Here is a 15,258-nt window from a genome sequence, read left to right on the forward strand (position 1 = left end):
AGATGTCATTTATCTTTACTTAGTTGAGCGGTTCTTGACATAACAGATTACTACAGTTGAGGAATCGTACGGAAGCCGAGAGAGGCCCTTCATATAATCCTTTTTATAATTCACCTTGTTATCCCGAGATAACGACATAATTAATTCAGGATCTCGAGAAAACAACACAACTAATTAGAGATCTCGAGAAAACAAAATACTTATTTCATGATCTCGAGTAAACAGCTGAGAAATGGTTCATTCAGGTGCGCCAAGAGACTTGTGATATGCTGACTTTGGGGCTATTTCTCATTCTGTATAGACGCAACTTTGGTCATTAGAATGTCTGGAATAATCGATCACCTAATAAGGCAATATTTTGATCAGGGGTTAACACAGGGAGAGATTGCATTAAGTCTTTTTTTTTTTAAAGATATTTTTTGGGCTTTTTTCACCTTTATTGGATAGGACAACGCAGAGACAGGAAATGATCGGGAGAGAGAGACGAGGAGGGACCAGGAAATGACCCCGGGCCGGAACCGAACCCGGATCCCCGGATCCACGGCACGGCGCCCCATCCACGACACCCCCTGCATTAAGTCTTTTAATAAGGAATCATTTCAAAATTAGTCCACGGCACCTCCGCAGAAGACTGGCCCTCTCTCTCAAGGCATCGTAAAAAGCCATTTCTGCTCGCACGGTGGTGGCAGCACGGTGGTGTAGTGGTTAGCACAGTCGCCTCACAGCAAGAAGGTTCCGGGTTCGAACCCAGCGGCCGGCGAGGGCCTTTCTGTGTGGAGTTTGCATGTTCTCCCCGTGTCTGCGTGGGTTTCCTCCAGGTGCTCCGGTTTCCCCCACAATCCAAAGACATGCAGTTAGGTTGACGTGGGGTGGCCTTGGGCTGAAGTGCCCTTGAGCAAGGTACTGAACCCCTGACTGCTCCCCGGGCGCTCTGGTGTGGCTGCCCACTGCTCTGGGTGTGTGCGTGTGTTCACTGCTTCAGATGGGTTAAATGCAGAGGATGAATTTCACTGTGCTTGAAGTGTGCATGTGACGAATAAAGGTTTCTTCTTCTTCTGTTACATGTCCGCCAATTTCTAAGTCTTCGTTGTCTGACCCACAGGGGGGCGCAGCTCTGCTAGAAACCTCAGTTGTTTTCCCAAGATCATGAAACAATTGTTTTGTTTTTTCGAGATCACAAAAGCTAATTGCCCCAATTAGCTTTTGACGAGGCACCTGTTAATCAAAAAGCATTCCAGGCGACTACCTCATGAAGCTGCATAAGATAATACTGATAGTGTTCAAATTGTTTTGTTTTCTTGAGATCTCGAATTAGTTGTGTTGTTTTCTTGAGATCCTGAATTAATTATGTCGTTATCTCGGGATAACAAGGTGAATAAAAAAAGATTATATGAAGGGCCTCTCGCGACTTCCGTAGAATCAGGCTATTTACTGTGTTATTATTGACTATTTACCATTTGATCTCAAAACACATTAAAGGTGACAAGAAATTGCCCCAATTAGCTTTTGACAAGGCACCTGTTAATCGAAAAGCATTCCAGGCGACTACCTCATGAAGCTGCGCAAGATAATGCTGATAGTGTTCAAAGTGTCAAGGTAAACGCTGGATACTTTGACGAATCTAATTTAATATGAAACTTGTTTTTTTTAGTTAAGTTTTTATTTTTACACATTGTTGATTACCACATAATTCCATACATGTTATTTAATCATTTTGACGTCTTCAATATTGTTCTACGAGGTAGAAAATAGCCCAAATACAGAGAAACCCGTAAATGAGTAGGGGTGTACAAATTTTCGACTGGAACCATACATAACTTTATTACACAGTCCAATTCAAGACTGACTTTTTTGGGGGGTCAATTACAGCATTCAGTGGTCTGTTAATTCTTGATATCAGACCACTGTTAAAGCAGATACGCAGAACCTTTATTTTTAAATACATTTCTGAGTGGATAGTATCTCCATCCTTGACTCTTGTATGCTGCATAAATGGAAATAAAAAATATATACATTTTTGAGAGTTAAAATTGACCGCAAAGTTGGCATTCGCGCTGCCCCGCTGAGCCAGCCAGCCCTGAGTGCGTGACGTCACTGCGGTAACCGGTTTTAAGGCCGAGGCCTTTTACAGCTATAGACCAAAGTCATATAAATAAAAATTTACGGTGAAAGTAAGAAATCCCGTTACCGACTTGCTCAACTAAGCCCATGTTTACATTAGACCGTATCAGCGGATCATCAGATTAACGTTTTTAAAACGATTAGCGTGCACACAGCAACACCAATACACGATTTGCGTGCACACAGCAACACCAATACACGGATACGCTCGGCTCCGCAGGCATCCTGCGCTCCAAATCACTCCGCCCTGAACAGCGAGTGCCCTCTGGAGGGTGCGCACTCTGGCCCTGCGCAGCTCATAGAGCGCGCGAGTGAAGTGAACAAGCTGTGATTCGGGACTGAGCCGCTGTGTGTGTGATCCCAGCGTACATCACTTACCACTTGCAAGTGGAAGGATGGCAAGCCTAAAGACAATCATAACTACACAATGGGCAGTATTTGCATCAGTATTTTCATACTTTTATACTCTTTAATGAAAGGTGATACAAGGCGGAAGTCCGCGCCGTTTTTCAGCAGTCGCGTCACATGACCAACGCCAGCGAATCAGGAAGGTGGGTGTCACAGTGACGTTGTCCAATGAGACGCCAGCTAGAGCTCAGCACAGCGTATCCGCATATTCTCAATGTTTACACAGCACCGGACCAGACACGATCTGGATTGAATACGTGGACGCTGGCGGATTCCCGTTTCCCGGCGTTTCCAGGCGGTTTAATGTAAACGGACAGTGCATCCGCGAAGAAAACGAGACAGATACGGTCTAATGTAAACGTAGCCTAAGACTGATTTGACTTCACTGATTGTGGGTTGACGCTCATTAAAGCAGGATAGGTGTTATAACTTATGCAGCATACATGTACATGCATGCATTTTCACTGATAAAACGTAAAAGGCTCATTAAATAATCAGACGAACTGAGACAATCACATTCTGAAGCAAATTAAATAATCTTATACCGGTAACTTACACACACAATACACGTTACATGTATTAATCTAAACGCAGGTAAACAACGTGTTGTTTTGTATCCAAACAAGAGTCGGAGCTTACCTGTCTGTGTTCTCGCTTCTTGAAGGCCGACCTTGTGGCCGATTATTTTGAAAACAATCTGACTTTCAGTTGTTCGTTCAGTTCTCCATTCATTCACTTCTTCCACGTAAGGGCGAGATATTGCTGCTGAAGCAAGCGTATCCAGCGGAGAAATCAGACGGCTGGTCCACTCATTCTCCATTTTCTCCATACTGAGTACTCCGCCATTACTGCTCGGCTCAGGCAATTACTAAAACCCGGGACGTCACCAATTTTAGCAACAACCACAGGGAGGTCACTGCCCGAGTGATATGTCCCGTCCCGTCCTATTCCGGGTTTAAGCAACAACCCTCAGCTCACACTCCGGGAGAACTGGTGCAACTGAACTTACTTTCCTTTTCTTGTAGTTTTGTTTTCCTTTAATTGTTGGTACTGCACTCTTTCAATACGGGCTTATAGCCAACACTCCTTAACAGATCAGAGGTCTCGTACGAGTCTTCAATAAAATGTGCAGAACAGAGGAGAGACCACTTCATAGGCGCCCAATGTGCCCGTGAACGTCTCACAAAACGTATCCAAATCTTTGCAGTTTGAACATTCTTGGGCCATGAATGCAACGTAAATCCACCTTCTGTCGTGTTGCTGCACCCACCACCAGCAACACATCTACATGGCATGGCGATAAATTAGCTCAAAATGGAGGGTCAGAGTTGCAGTCAGCTCTGTGTTTTAGTATAGCGGAAATGGCGATGAGACCGATAGACTTCCTGCTGTGACGTCACAGATGTCAAGGTCATTCACTCATACCGTTACCTATATGAATCATTTTAATCGTAAAAATTACTATATTAGATTTATTAACGCTTAACTATTCCTGTGCCATTCTGGAGGTCTCATGGCATTAAACAAACAGTGAGGCCATGGTTCTGCATATCTCCTTTAAGTATAAAAGACCATTGCTATGGACCACATCATTAGATGAAGCAATAAAATCATTTTTAAAATCAATATTTTCAAAATGATTGATTTCTTTAGTAGGTAGCTAGGTAATACGGGGATAATGTCCATCGAGCAGGTCATGATCGCAAAAGAAACCCCTTCAGGTGGATTCAAGACCTCTCCGCTTCACATCAGAGTCCTCCAACATACACACAGTCAGGGTTTATTTCACAATACTGACAAGCTTGCTGTGTATTATGCCTTACTTATCATACACAACTGCTATCAGTCACACAGAAGAGCATGACATTGCTGACTAGAGCTCAACGAAACCACCATCTACGGATCTTCTCACCAAGCACTCTTGGTTCATCTACTGTGCACGCTCTATTTTTTTTATTTATTGCATTGTCTGTTTGCACCGTGGGTCAGAGAGGACTGTGATTTCATCTGTGCTGTATGTCAAGCATGGAAAGCATATTTGACAAAGTTGACTTGACTTAGGGTTTTTCCCCCCCCTTTGCTCAGCACGCCACTTTCCCTCACAGTCAGTCACTCTCTATCTTTCTATCAGCTAATAACAACAATGCGATAAATACTGACAATGTCAGACATTTTATGGAAAGGCCATTAACAAAAATAACTTCCTAAGAAAGAACACTTATTTGATTATCTTGTTCTTGATTTGGGGGAGAACAAAAAAAAAATTGTGATCAAGGTTGCTTTAATTTTCACAACTTGTTTTTGTGTTGTGTTTTTAAGTTGTCCATTAATACTGTGATACACTAAGGCTACGTTCACACTGCAGGCTGAAGTGACTCAAATCCGATCTTTTCGCCCATATGTGACCTGTATCCGATCTTTTATTGACAATATGAACGACACAGATCCGATTTTTTCAAATCCGACCCAGGCCGTTTGGATATGTGGTCCTAATTAGGGCCCGAGCCCTATGGGCGAAGGCCCTATTGTTCTTGTAAGAGTTCACTATTATTATTCTTCCGTCTTCTTCTTCTTCTTTATTTTTCTCCGCTGTTGGGCCATTTTCGGGGCGCTTGCCATGGGCGAAAACGCACGAAATTTGGCACCAGTTCCGAGAATTGCCACCGCTACTCAGAACCAAAAGCCCAGACTTGGCCGGGGCTCCGGGCCTCTATAGCGCCCCCTAAGTCGTTGTGATTTTGGCCTCCCGCATTAAGGTGCCTGGTTGCCATGTAGTTTGTAGTAGTGGCATGCCATTTGGTACGCATATGTATCTCACTAAGCCGGACAAAAATGTAATGCCAATGCATTAGCCACGCCCAACAGGAAGTGAGGTAATTTCACTTTTGTGCGAAATGCATGGTCACGAAGACGGCGCAACTCCTCCTAGACCGTTCATAGGAATGTCACCAAAATTGATACACATCATCTACAGACATGGCTGACAAAAGTTACTAAATACGTTTCACGTAGGATTAACCGTTCAGAAGTTATACGTCAATCAATTTTCAATGCAAAATTTTACATGCTTAAAAATTCATAAATCTTCTAGTTGCTCAAAACTGCTCATTCTTCACACGCAAATCACTCATTGGGCTTCTGACAGGTTACCCAATTTCTGTGATATTTCGCCACTGGGGGCGCTATTTTTGGGCAAAAAATCCGATCTTTCCTCAAATTTGGTCAAACTTCACGGCCACCCTCTTACTACCTCCCATATCATGTATACCACATTTTGGGAATTTTCGTCCATGGGGGGCGCTGTTTTTGGCCGACGCAATTGCTCCAAAACGGGTTTTTGGTAAATAATTCCTTAATGCTTTTCCTTCACACCACTACCTTGTGATAGTGCGTTGCTGTTGTAGACACTTATTTTTCCAACTCATAATCGCTCATGTACAGCATAGCGCCACCTACTGACATGGGAAAAACCAAAAAATTTATTCTTCAAAAATCTATATCTCATCTTCTATTTACTCAATTGTCATCAAACTTCATATGCAAACTCTTCATAGCTCACCTGACATGTACGCCAAATTTTGTGCACTTTCGCCCCTGGGGGTGCTGGTTATGGCAGAAATGATATTGCAGCTTCTGATTTGTCAAACTTGGCAAGCAAACTCTTTACAAGACCCTTATTGGGGCGCTTGCCATGATCGACAACGCACGAAATTTGGCTCCTTTTTCTTAGACTGCCACCGCTACTGAGAACCAGAAGCCCAGATCCAGGCGGGCCTCAGGGCCTCTATAGCGCCCCCTAACTCGTTGTGATTTTGGCCTCCCGCATTAAGGTGCCTGGTTGCCATGTAGTTTGTAGTAGTGGCATGCCATTTGGTACGCATATGTATCTCACTAAGCCGGACAAAAATGTAATGCCAATGCATTAGCCACGCCCAACAGGAAGTGAGGTAATTTCACTTTTGTGCGAAATGCATGGCCACGAGGACGGCGCAACTCCTCCTAGACCGTTCATAGGAATGTCACCAAAATTGATACACATCATCTACAGACATGGCTGACAAAAGTTACTAAATACGTTTCACGTAGGATTAACCGTTCAGAAGTTATACGTCAATCAATTTTCGATGCAAAATTTTACATGCTTAAAAATTCATAACAAATCTTCTGATTGCTCAAATCTGCTCATACTTCACACGCAAATCACTCATTGGGCTTCTGACATGTTACCCAATTTCTGTGATATTTCGCCACTGGGGGCGCTATTTTTGGGCAAAAAATCCAATCTTTCCTCAAATTTGGTCAAACTTCACGGCCACCCTCTTACTACCTCCCATATCATGTATACCACATTTTGGGAATTTTCGTCCATGGGGGGCGCTGTTTTTGGCTGACGCAATTGCTCCAAAACGGGTTTTTGGTAAATAATTCCTTAATGCTTTTCCTTCACACCACTACCTTGTGATAGTACGTTGCTGTTGTAGACACTTATTTTTCCAACTCATAATCGCTCATGTACAGCATAGCGCCACCTACTGACATGGGAAAAGCCAAAAAATTTATTCTTCAAAAATCTATATCTCATCTTCTATTTACTCGATTGTCATCAAACTTCATACGCAAACTCTTCATAGCTCACCTGACATATACGCCAAATTTTGTGCACTTTTGCCCCTGGGGGTGCTGGTTACGGCACAAATGATATTGCAGCTTCTGATTTGTCAAACTTGGCAAGCAAACTCTTTACAAGACCCTTATTGGGGCGCTTGCCATGGTCGACAATGCACGAAATTTGGCTCCTTTTTCTTAGACTGCCTCCGCTACTGAGAACCAGAAGCCCAGATCCGGGCGGGCCTCAGGGCCTCTATAGCGCCCCCCGAGCACCGTACAGTGCGAGACCCTATTGTTACCATGTGTCCAATTCTGTGCTTTGTCGCCATTGTGGGAGTAATGTCTCTTGCCGAAGAAGCTGTGGAAGGTTTTTCGCGGGGACGCATGCCCCCGCCCCCCTTGGCCGCTGGCGCGAGGGCCCGTCGAGGCCGCTTGCGGCTTTAATTATTCTTCCGTCTTCTTCTTCTTCTTCCGTCTTCTTCTTCTTCTTTATTTTTCTCCGCTGTTGGGCCATTTTCGGGGCGCTTGCCATGGGCGAAAACGCACGAAATTTGGCACCAGTTCTGAGAATTGCCACCGCTACTCAGAACCAGAAGCCCAAACTTGGCCGGGGCTCAGGGCCTCCATAGCGCCCCCTAAGTCGTTGTGATTTTGGCCTCCCGCATTAAGGTGCCGGGTTGCCATATAGTTTGTAGTAGTGGCATGCCATTTGGTACGCGTATGTATCTCACTAAGCCGGACAAAAATGTCATGCCAATGCATTAGCCACGCCCAACAGGAAGTGAGGTAATTTCACTTTTGTGCAAAATGCATGGCCACGAAGACGGCGCAACTCCTCCTAGACCGTTCATAGGAATGTCACCAAAATTGATACACATCATCTACAGACATGGCTGACAAAAGTTACTAAATAGGTTTCACGTAGCATAAACCGTTCAGAAGTTATACGTCAATCAATTTTCAATGCAACATTTTACATGCTTAAAAATTCATAAATCTTCGACTTGCTCAAAACTGCTCATACTTCACACGCAGATCACTCATTGGGCTTCTGACATGTTACCCACTTTCTGTGATATTTCACCACTGGGGGCGCTATTTTTGGGCAAAAATTCCAGTCTTTCCTCAAATTTGGTCAAACTTCACGGCCACCCTCTTCCTACCTCCCATGTCATGTATACCACATTTTGGGAATTTTCGTCCATGGGGGGCGCTGTTTTTGGCCGACGCAATTGCTCCAAAACAGGTTTTTGGTAAATAATTCCATAATGCTTTTCCTTCACACCACTACCTTGTGATAGTGCGTTGCTGTTGTAGACACTTATTTTTCCAACTCATAATCGCTCATGTACAGCATAGCGCCACCTACTGACATGGGAAAAACCAAAAATTTTATTCTTCAAAAATCTATATCTCATCTTCTATTTACTCAATTGTCATCAAACTTCATAGGCAAACTCTTCATAGCTCACCTGACATGTACGCCTAATTTTGTGCACTTTCGCCCCTGGGGGTGCTGGTTATGGCAAAAATGATATTGCAGCTTCTGATTTGTCAAACTTGGCAAGCAAACTCTTTACAAGACCCTTATTAGGGCGCTATTATTATTAGGGCCCGAGCACCGTACAGTGCGAGACCCTATCATTGCCATGTGTCCAATTCTGTTCTTTGTCGCCATTGCGGGAGTAATGTCTCTTGCCGACGAAGCTGTGGAAGGTATTTCGCGGGGACGCATGCCCCCGCCCCCCTTGGCCGCTGGCGCGAGGGCCCGTCGAGGCCGCTTGCGGCTTTATTAGGGCCCGAGCCCTATGGGCGAAGGCCCTATTGTTCTTGTAAGAGTTCACTATTATTATTCTTCTTCCGTCTTCTTCTTCTTCTTCTTCTTCTTCCATCTTCTTCTTCTTCTTTATTTTTCTCCGCTGTTGGGCCATTTTCGGGGCGCTTGCCATGGGCGAAAACGCACGAAATTTGGCACCAGTTCCGAGAATTGCCACCGCTACTCAGAACCAGAAGCCCAGACTTGGCCGGGGCTCCGGGCCTCTATAGCGCCCCCTAAGTCGTTGTGATTTTGGCCTCCCGCATTAAGGTGCCTGGGTGCCATGTAGTTTGTAGTAGTGGCATGCCATTTGGTACGCATATGTATCTCACTAAGCCGGACAAAAATGTAATGCCAATGCATTAGCCACGCCCAACAGGAAGTGAGGTACTTTCCCTTTTGTGCGAAATGCATGGCCACGAAGACGGCGCAACTCCTCCTAGACCGTTCATAGGAATGTCACCAAAATTGATACACATCATCTACAGACATGGCTGACAAAAGTTACTAAATACGTTTCACGTAGGATAAACCGTTCAGAAGTTATACGTCAATCAATTTTCGATGCAAAATTTTACATGCTTAAAAATTCATAACAAATCTTCTGATTGCTCAAACCTGCTCATACTTCACACGCAAATCACGCATTGGGCTTCTGACATGTTACCCAATTTCTGTGATATTTCGCCACTGGGGGCGCTATTTTTGGGCAAAAATTCGAATCTTTCCTCAAATTTGGTCAAACTTCACGGCCACCCTCTTACTACCTCCCATGTCATGTATACCACCTTTTGGGAATTTTCGTCCATGGGGGGCGCTGTTTTTGGCCGACGCAATTGCTCCAAAACGGGCTTTTGGTAAATGATTCCATAATGCTTTTCCTTCACACCACTACCTTGTGCTAGTGCGTTGCTGTTGTTGACACTTATTTCTCCAACTCATAATCGCTCATGTACAGCATAGCGCCACCTACTGACATGGGAAAAACCAAAAATTTTATTCTTCAAAAATCTATATCTCATCTTCTATTTACTCAATTGTCATCAAACTTCATACGCAAACTCTTCATAGCTCACCTGACATGTACGCCAAATTTTGTGCACTTTCGCCCCTGGGGGTGCTGGTTATGGCAGAAATGATATTGCAGCTTCTGATTTGTCAAACTTGTCAAGCAAACTCTTTACAAGACCCTTATTGGGGCGCTATTATTATTAGGGCCCGAGCACCGTTCAGTGCGAGACCCTATCGTTGCCATGTGTCCAATTCTGTGCTTTGTCGCCATTGCGGGAGTAATGTCTCTTGCCGAAGAAGCTGTGGAAGGTATTTCGCGGGGACGCATGCCCCCGCCCCCCTTGGCCGTTGGCGCGAGGGCCCGTCGAGGCCGCTTGCGGCTTTAATTCCGATTCCTATCCGCTCTTTTCATATGCGACTTCAGTCTGAACCGCCAGGTCGCATTCATCCGACTTACACGTCATCAACAAGCCACAAACGTCACTATTCTGCGCTGAAGTAGGCGGCGGGTCTCTCAAAAAAGTTACAACAACATGGCGCATAATCACGGGCGCAGATAGAGGGTGGGACAAGTCAGATTTAAATTCACCTCGTTCGTTCCCCCCCCACTTATAGGGAGGAAAAAACGTCTGTGCTGTCTTTCTTTGTATAAGGCAAACCTCACGGAAAAATCAAAAGACTAATTACCATTCGGTTTATTAAGGTGCACGGCAGTGTATACATAGTAGCAACAACTCACATAAAACAAAACAAAGACTGATATTCGGTTGGTTGAGCTGCGCAGACTGCACAGGTTGCGAGCTCGAGCTTGGTTGCTATGGTTACTAACAACAAGTTTGACAGGCATATTGGGGTTGGGGTTGGTTTGCTGGCAGCTTTGTCCCCCCCAGTTTTTTGTCCCTCCCAGTTCAAAAAACGTATCTGCGCCCCTGCGCATGACATCAATGCGAGGGACGCTTCGGGCTGTGAAGGTTCTGAATCTTCTCAATGGAAGGACGCAGAGGTTAGGGAGCTGATTTCCATTTGGGGGGATGCAGCTATTCAAGCTAGATTGGATGGGTCATACCGCAACCGGGCGGTTTTACTTCCGTAAACACTGGCCATGCTCACTGCGTGTGACGTCGTCGTATCCTGCAGTGCGCATGCGGAACACTTTTAGGTCGCTTTTCGTTCATACTGAGGATCACATACAAGTCGCATATATTTGTTAATGTCAACGACCTCACAAAAAAAATCGGATTTCACAAAAAAATCGGAATTGAGCATTAAGCCTTGCAGTGTGAACGTAGCGTAACTGATATACTTAGCTAAAGTTATCATATATTTATAATTTAAAAAAAAAAAAAAAAAAAACACTTCCGACAACAACAACCTCCTCCTCATGGTCAATAAGAGATTTTTTTTTTTTAGCGGTCCAAATCCTGCACTCTGACTGGCTGGCAAGCGGGTCCATATCCTACGATACGGACCCCGGTTACGGACCTCTGGCAACTCGCTCGTTCACAACAAACATAGTAGAATTTGTCAACATTTATCTTTTTTTTTTTAAATAAGATTTATTTATAAGATTATCAAAAATCTTATAAATCTTTGCCAGCATTTCTCAGGAGAATAGCATTAATAGCGATAACGACAGTGTTCACAGCGAAAGCGAGTTTTACTACCCTGAGGAAGAAGAAATAAAAGAAAACATTTCAGGAGAAAGCTAAAAACCTCTAACTGTTGCTAACGCCGAGCAAAAACATGGCTGAATCCTGAATGACTCGATTTTGTATAAATAGGGGACTACATAGGCGGCAAAATGTAGTTTTTTTCCTGCCATGGAAGTGCACTTGTATACGGACAGGGTTTCCCCAGGTTTGACCACCATAAATTTAAGACTTTAAGACCTTTTTAAGACCACTTAAATGAGAATTAAGACCTACATCGCACCCATTATGCGGTCGTAGAACACCAGATCAAATTCCCAATAATGACAAATGTTTCAAGTAAAAATACTTTTATTATAAAAGTTATATACTTAAAAGTCATTATGTGCATTACTTGTCAAATCTTCACATTCAAGACAAGCAAGACCGAATTTTGTTATGTAAGACGTTTTGTTTTTTCCACAGGAGAATGTTGTAGCGACTTCCGAGTCTGGGAACACAGCCTTAAAGAGTTCGCTTATGCCCTCATTCGAGCTGTACGAGTGGTGTTCCGTAATTGTTTTTAAAATCCAGAGCACCTCTGCCCGAAGTGTCGGGGTTCCACCGACACCCATCATGCCACTGCTCGGCCCTTGTGTTGTTGCTAGCCTTGCCGATGATGTCTGGCTTGGCTGATGCTGCTGATGTTCGACAGCGGTGCTAGTGCCAACTCCAGGTGCATTCGGAGATTGAATCGTGCAGAACTGAGCGATGGGCTGGTGGCGGTGGAGGCCAGCTGCAATGTGCTTTGAGCTCTTCATGTGAGACTCTAAAGCGAAATGACCTATAGTGGACAACTTGAAGGTCTTTCGACAAACACAGCATCTTGCTTCAATGTCGCTTCCAGGAACCTCCCTCACCCAATCACGATATCTTTCATCTGAAAGCCACTGCTGATTAAAACGACACTTCCCCATGCTGCGATTCACGGAGTCTCCTCTCCATCACGGACTCCAACGATTGCGCCGGCGCGAAAATGTATCAATATTGTTTCTTTCTTTGCGCATACTCCAAGAAATTCACTGATGTTACGCAAAACCCACGTTTTCACATTGTAGAATAGTATGAGTAAATTTAAGACCTTTGTTTAAAAAATTAAGACTTGGGCAAAGCAAGTTAAGACTTTTTAAGGCCTTAATTTTGGAATATTAAATTTAAGACTTTAAGACTTTTAAGACCCCGCGGCTACCATGACCGAGGAGGAAGCAATTTGCATTACAGCCATGAATGAGGATTCAAAATGGCGGCTCGGTTTTCCCTTTTGGGCGCTCTCGTTTTCTGTTAGAATTTGGGAAAGAAAAAAATAAAAATATATTATTTACCAGCTTAAGGTCGGTCCGTATGGTGAAATACCATGACCTCGGCCTCGCTCAGTACTTTCAAGACCTCGGTCACGGTATTTCACGATACGGACCTCCCAGCTGGTAAATAACATATTTCTTCATGGTAAAGTCTCAGATATGTTTCACCAAAAAAAAAAAAAAACCTTCTTATATCTTGTAATAAACACTTTCGTCTGAGGGAGTTTTTCCTTGCCACCGTCACCACCAGTTTGATCATTCGAGATAGATTAGGGATAAAATTAGATCAAGTCTTTAATTTTCTGTAAAGCTGCTTTGTGACAATGCTGCTAAAATCGCTTTACAATAAATAAATAAATAAATGAATGAAACGACAACTTATTTTTGGATTGTTTTGTTTCAACATTGTGCTTTTAATATAATCTCTACATCAGTGTGAATGCAGCCTTTCTAACGCCAAAGATTTACATGACTGACTTGCCGTTAGTTAAATAAATCTGTTTAATAAACTGGATACGACTGTATTCTGTACATTGAGTAAAGTTCCAGTGACTAATATTAGCATTTGTTTATTTTTGTAATGAAATTCTGACTTGACTCATGGTCAGTTTTCACTTTAGTTACCCACAATGCTGTTTAACTACCTACCTTGGTGCAACTGAATTTAGGTTGCGCGTCAGCTCTGACAAGTCCTTACCCCTTTTCGACCAACAGGGAACAGGTTCTCGAACCGGTTCCACTCAGGAACCTTAGTGCTAGGTAGTGAACCACCCCAGGTTTTCAATTTGGACCATCGTAATCAAGGATGCATCATGAACGGTGGGCGTTATACAATGCACGATGGGAGTAAACAGCAGGAGCAAGATGGTGGTGTGCACGGATTACCTGTGAACTTTTGTTCTATTAGTGCAAATATTTGTTATCATTCTATTTTTTCCCCTAAAGACGTATCCGTTTCCATTGCTGCGTTTTGCTTCCTCTCCAAACTAATGGCACGCCTACTGATGTCATGGTTTGCGCTGGAAAAAAACAGCTCGATTTTGGTTCCAGCTGGGAACCAATTTTTCAAGTTCCGAACCACTTGATTTTTGGGCAAAATGCTCTGAATGGTTGAAAAATTGGTGCACGAATCAAAACAGAATCTCTTCCCTGTTGGTTGAAAAGGGGTAGCTTAGTTTAATTTCATGCTCAGCACCATCACGCTCATGATCTTGTAGATCAGTGCAACTGGGTCAAGCTTTGAGCCCAAGAACAGAACACTGAACTTCACTGTAAAATGGTGAACGAGAAAAAGAAATTTACGTCCTTTTGTTTTTCGAAGCAGACGGAGAAATTTGACCGTTATCCCTTACGTTATTCCTGACTGTTCAGACAGTGTGAACAAGCACTGTGTGTGAGAGAGAGGGTGTATGCTGTGTGCTCACCTTGCTGAGGATGTTGAACTCCCACCCAGGGAAGGTGATCACCCGCAGAGCCTTTCCAGCCCACAGCACCACCACTGTGGCCAACATCTGTCATCAACACAGCAACACGTCTCACTACACTACCACCAACGATGGGGAACAGAACTACAGGAAGAAATGTGTCTTACCTGCCCGATGCCGAGACATATCAATGAAGGAAACCTATAAACGATAAACGTTTTAAGAAAACTTAATACAGGTAGAACACTCATGCCAGTTGGAGGCTATTATTTGAAACTTAGCAACTCTGATGAAGGCTTAAGCCCCACCCACTGAGCACAATAACATCATGTCCGATATGCCTGAAAAACTTCTGCGATGCATCAGTTTGATCTACATCTCAAATTCCTTTCAAAGAAAACCTTATAAACCACACTAACCAGAGTGCAAACCATTTAAACCAAACTGTATTTTTAAAAACAGTTCTAATAATAAAAAACCCATGCACAACTTTTTCAAAATGATTATTGATGGACTGGTGTCAGATTTTTTTTTTAAACTAGAAAACTTACCAAAAATTATAAATAACATTAGTTGTCACTTTGTGAAAAGACACACACTCATTTCTGTTTATCAACCATAAAGCAAATGTACACGTTTTAAATAGACAAGGCCTCTTTTGCATAAAGAAATCTACAATTGCTTAGGCCCTGGCCATACTACAGCTCACAATAGGTTTGCAAATACCTGATGATGAAAAACTGGTAGCATCACCACCAATCGTGCGATGCATGGTGAATGTTCTCTTAGCTTCACGAGTTGTTTTTTGACATGTCTCCATCTCATGAGTGGCCAAAATAATCATCAAAAATTTCAGTGCATGCACTGAAATTTGGTAGATA

At 43.4% G+C, this 15,258-nt stretch overlaps 1 protein-coding gene across 2 annotated transcripts in view; it reads right to left on the reverse strand.

Moving 5' to 3' along the window:
* slc35d1a (solute carrier family 35 member D1a) overlaps positions 1-15,258 on the reverse strand; it is a 99,524-nt gene that overhangs the window by 73,697 nt on the left and 10,569 nt on the right. For both annotated transcript variants that reach the window (XM_060920016.1, XM_060920017.1), the window contains exons 2-3: positions 14,545-14,578; positions 14,378-14,464 (exon numbers count right to left, since the gene is read on the reverse strand). In XM_060920016.1, coding sequence (XP_060775999.1) covers positions 14,378-14,464; positions 14,545-14,578 — 121 coding nt within the window. The remainder of the gene's footprint in view (positions 1-14,377; positions 14,465-14,544; positions 14,579-15,258) is intronic.

The sequence above is a fragment of the Neoarius graeffei genome, chromosome 4, assembly GCF_027579695.1.
Source record: "Neoarius graeffei isolate fNeoGra1 chromosome 4, fNeoGra1.pri, whole genome shotgun sequence".
Lineage (NCBI taxonomy): Eukaryota > Metazoa > Chordata > Actinopteri > Siluriformes > Ariidae > Neoarius > Neoarius graeffei.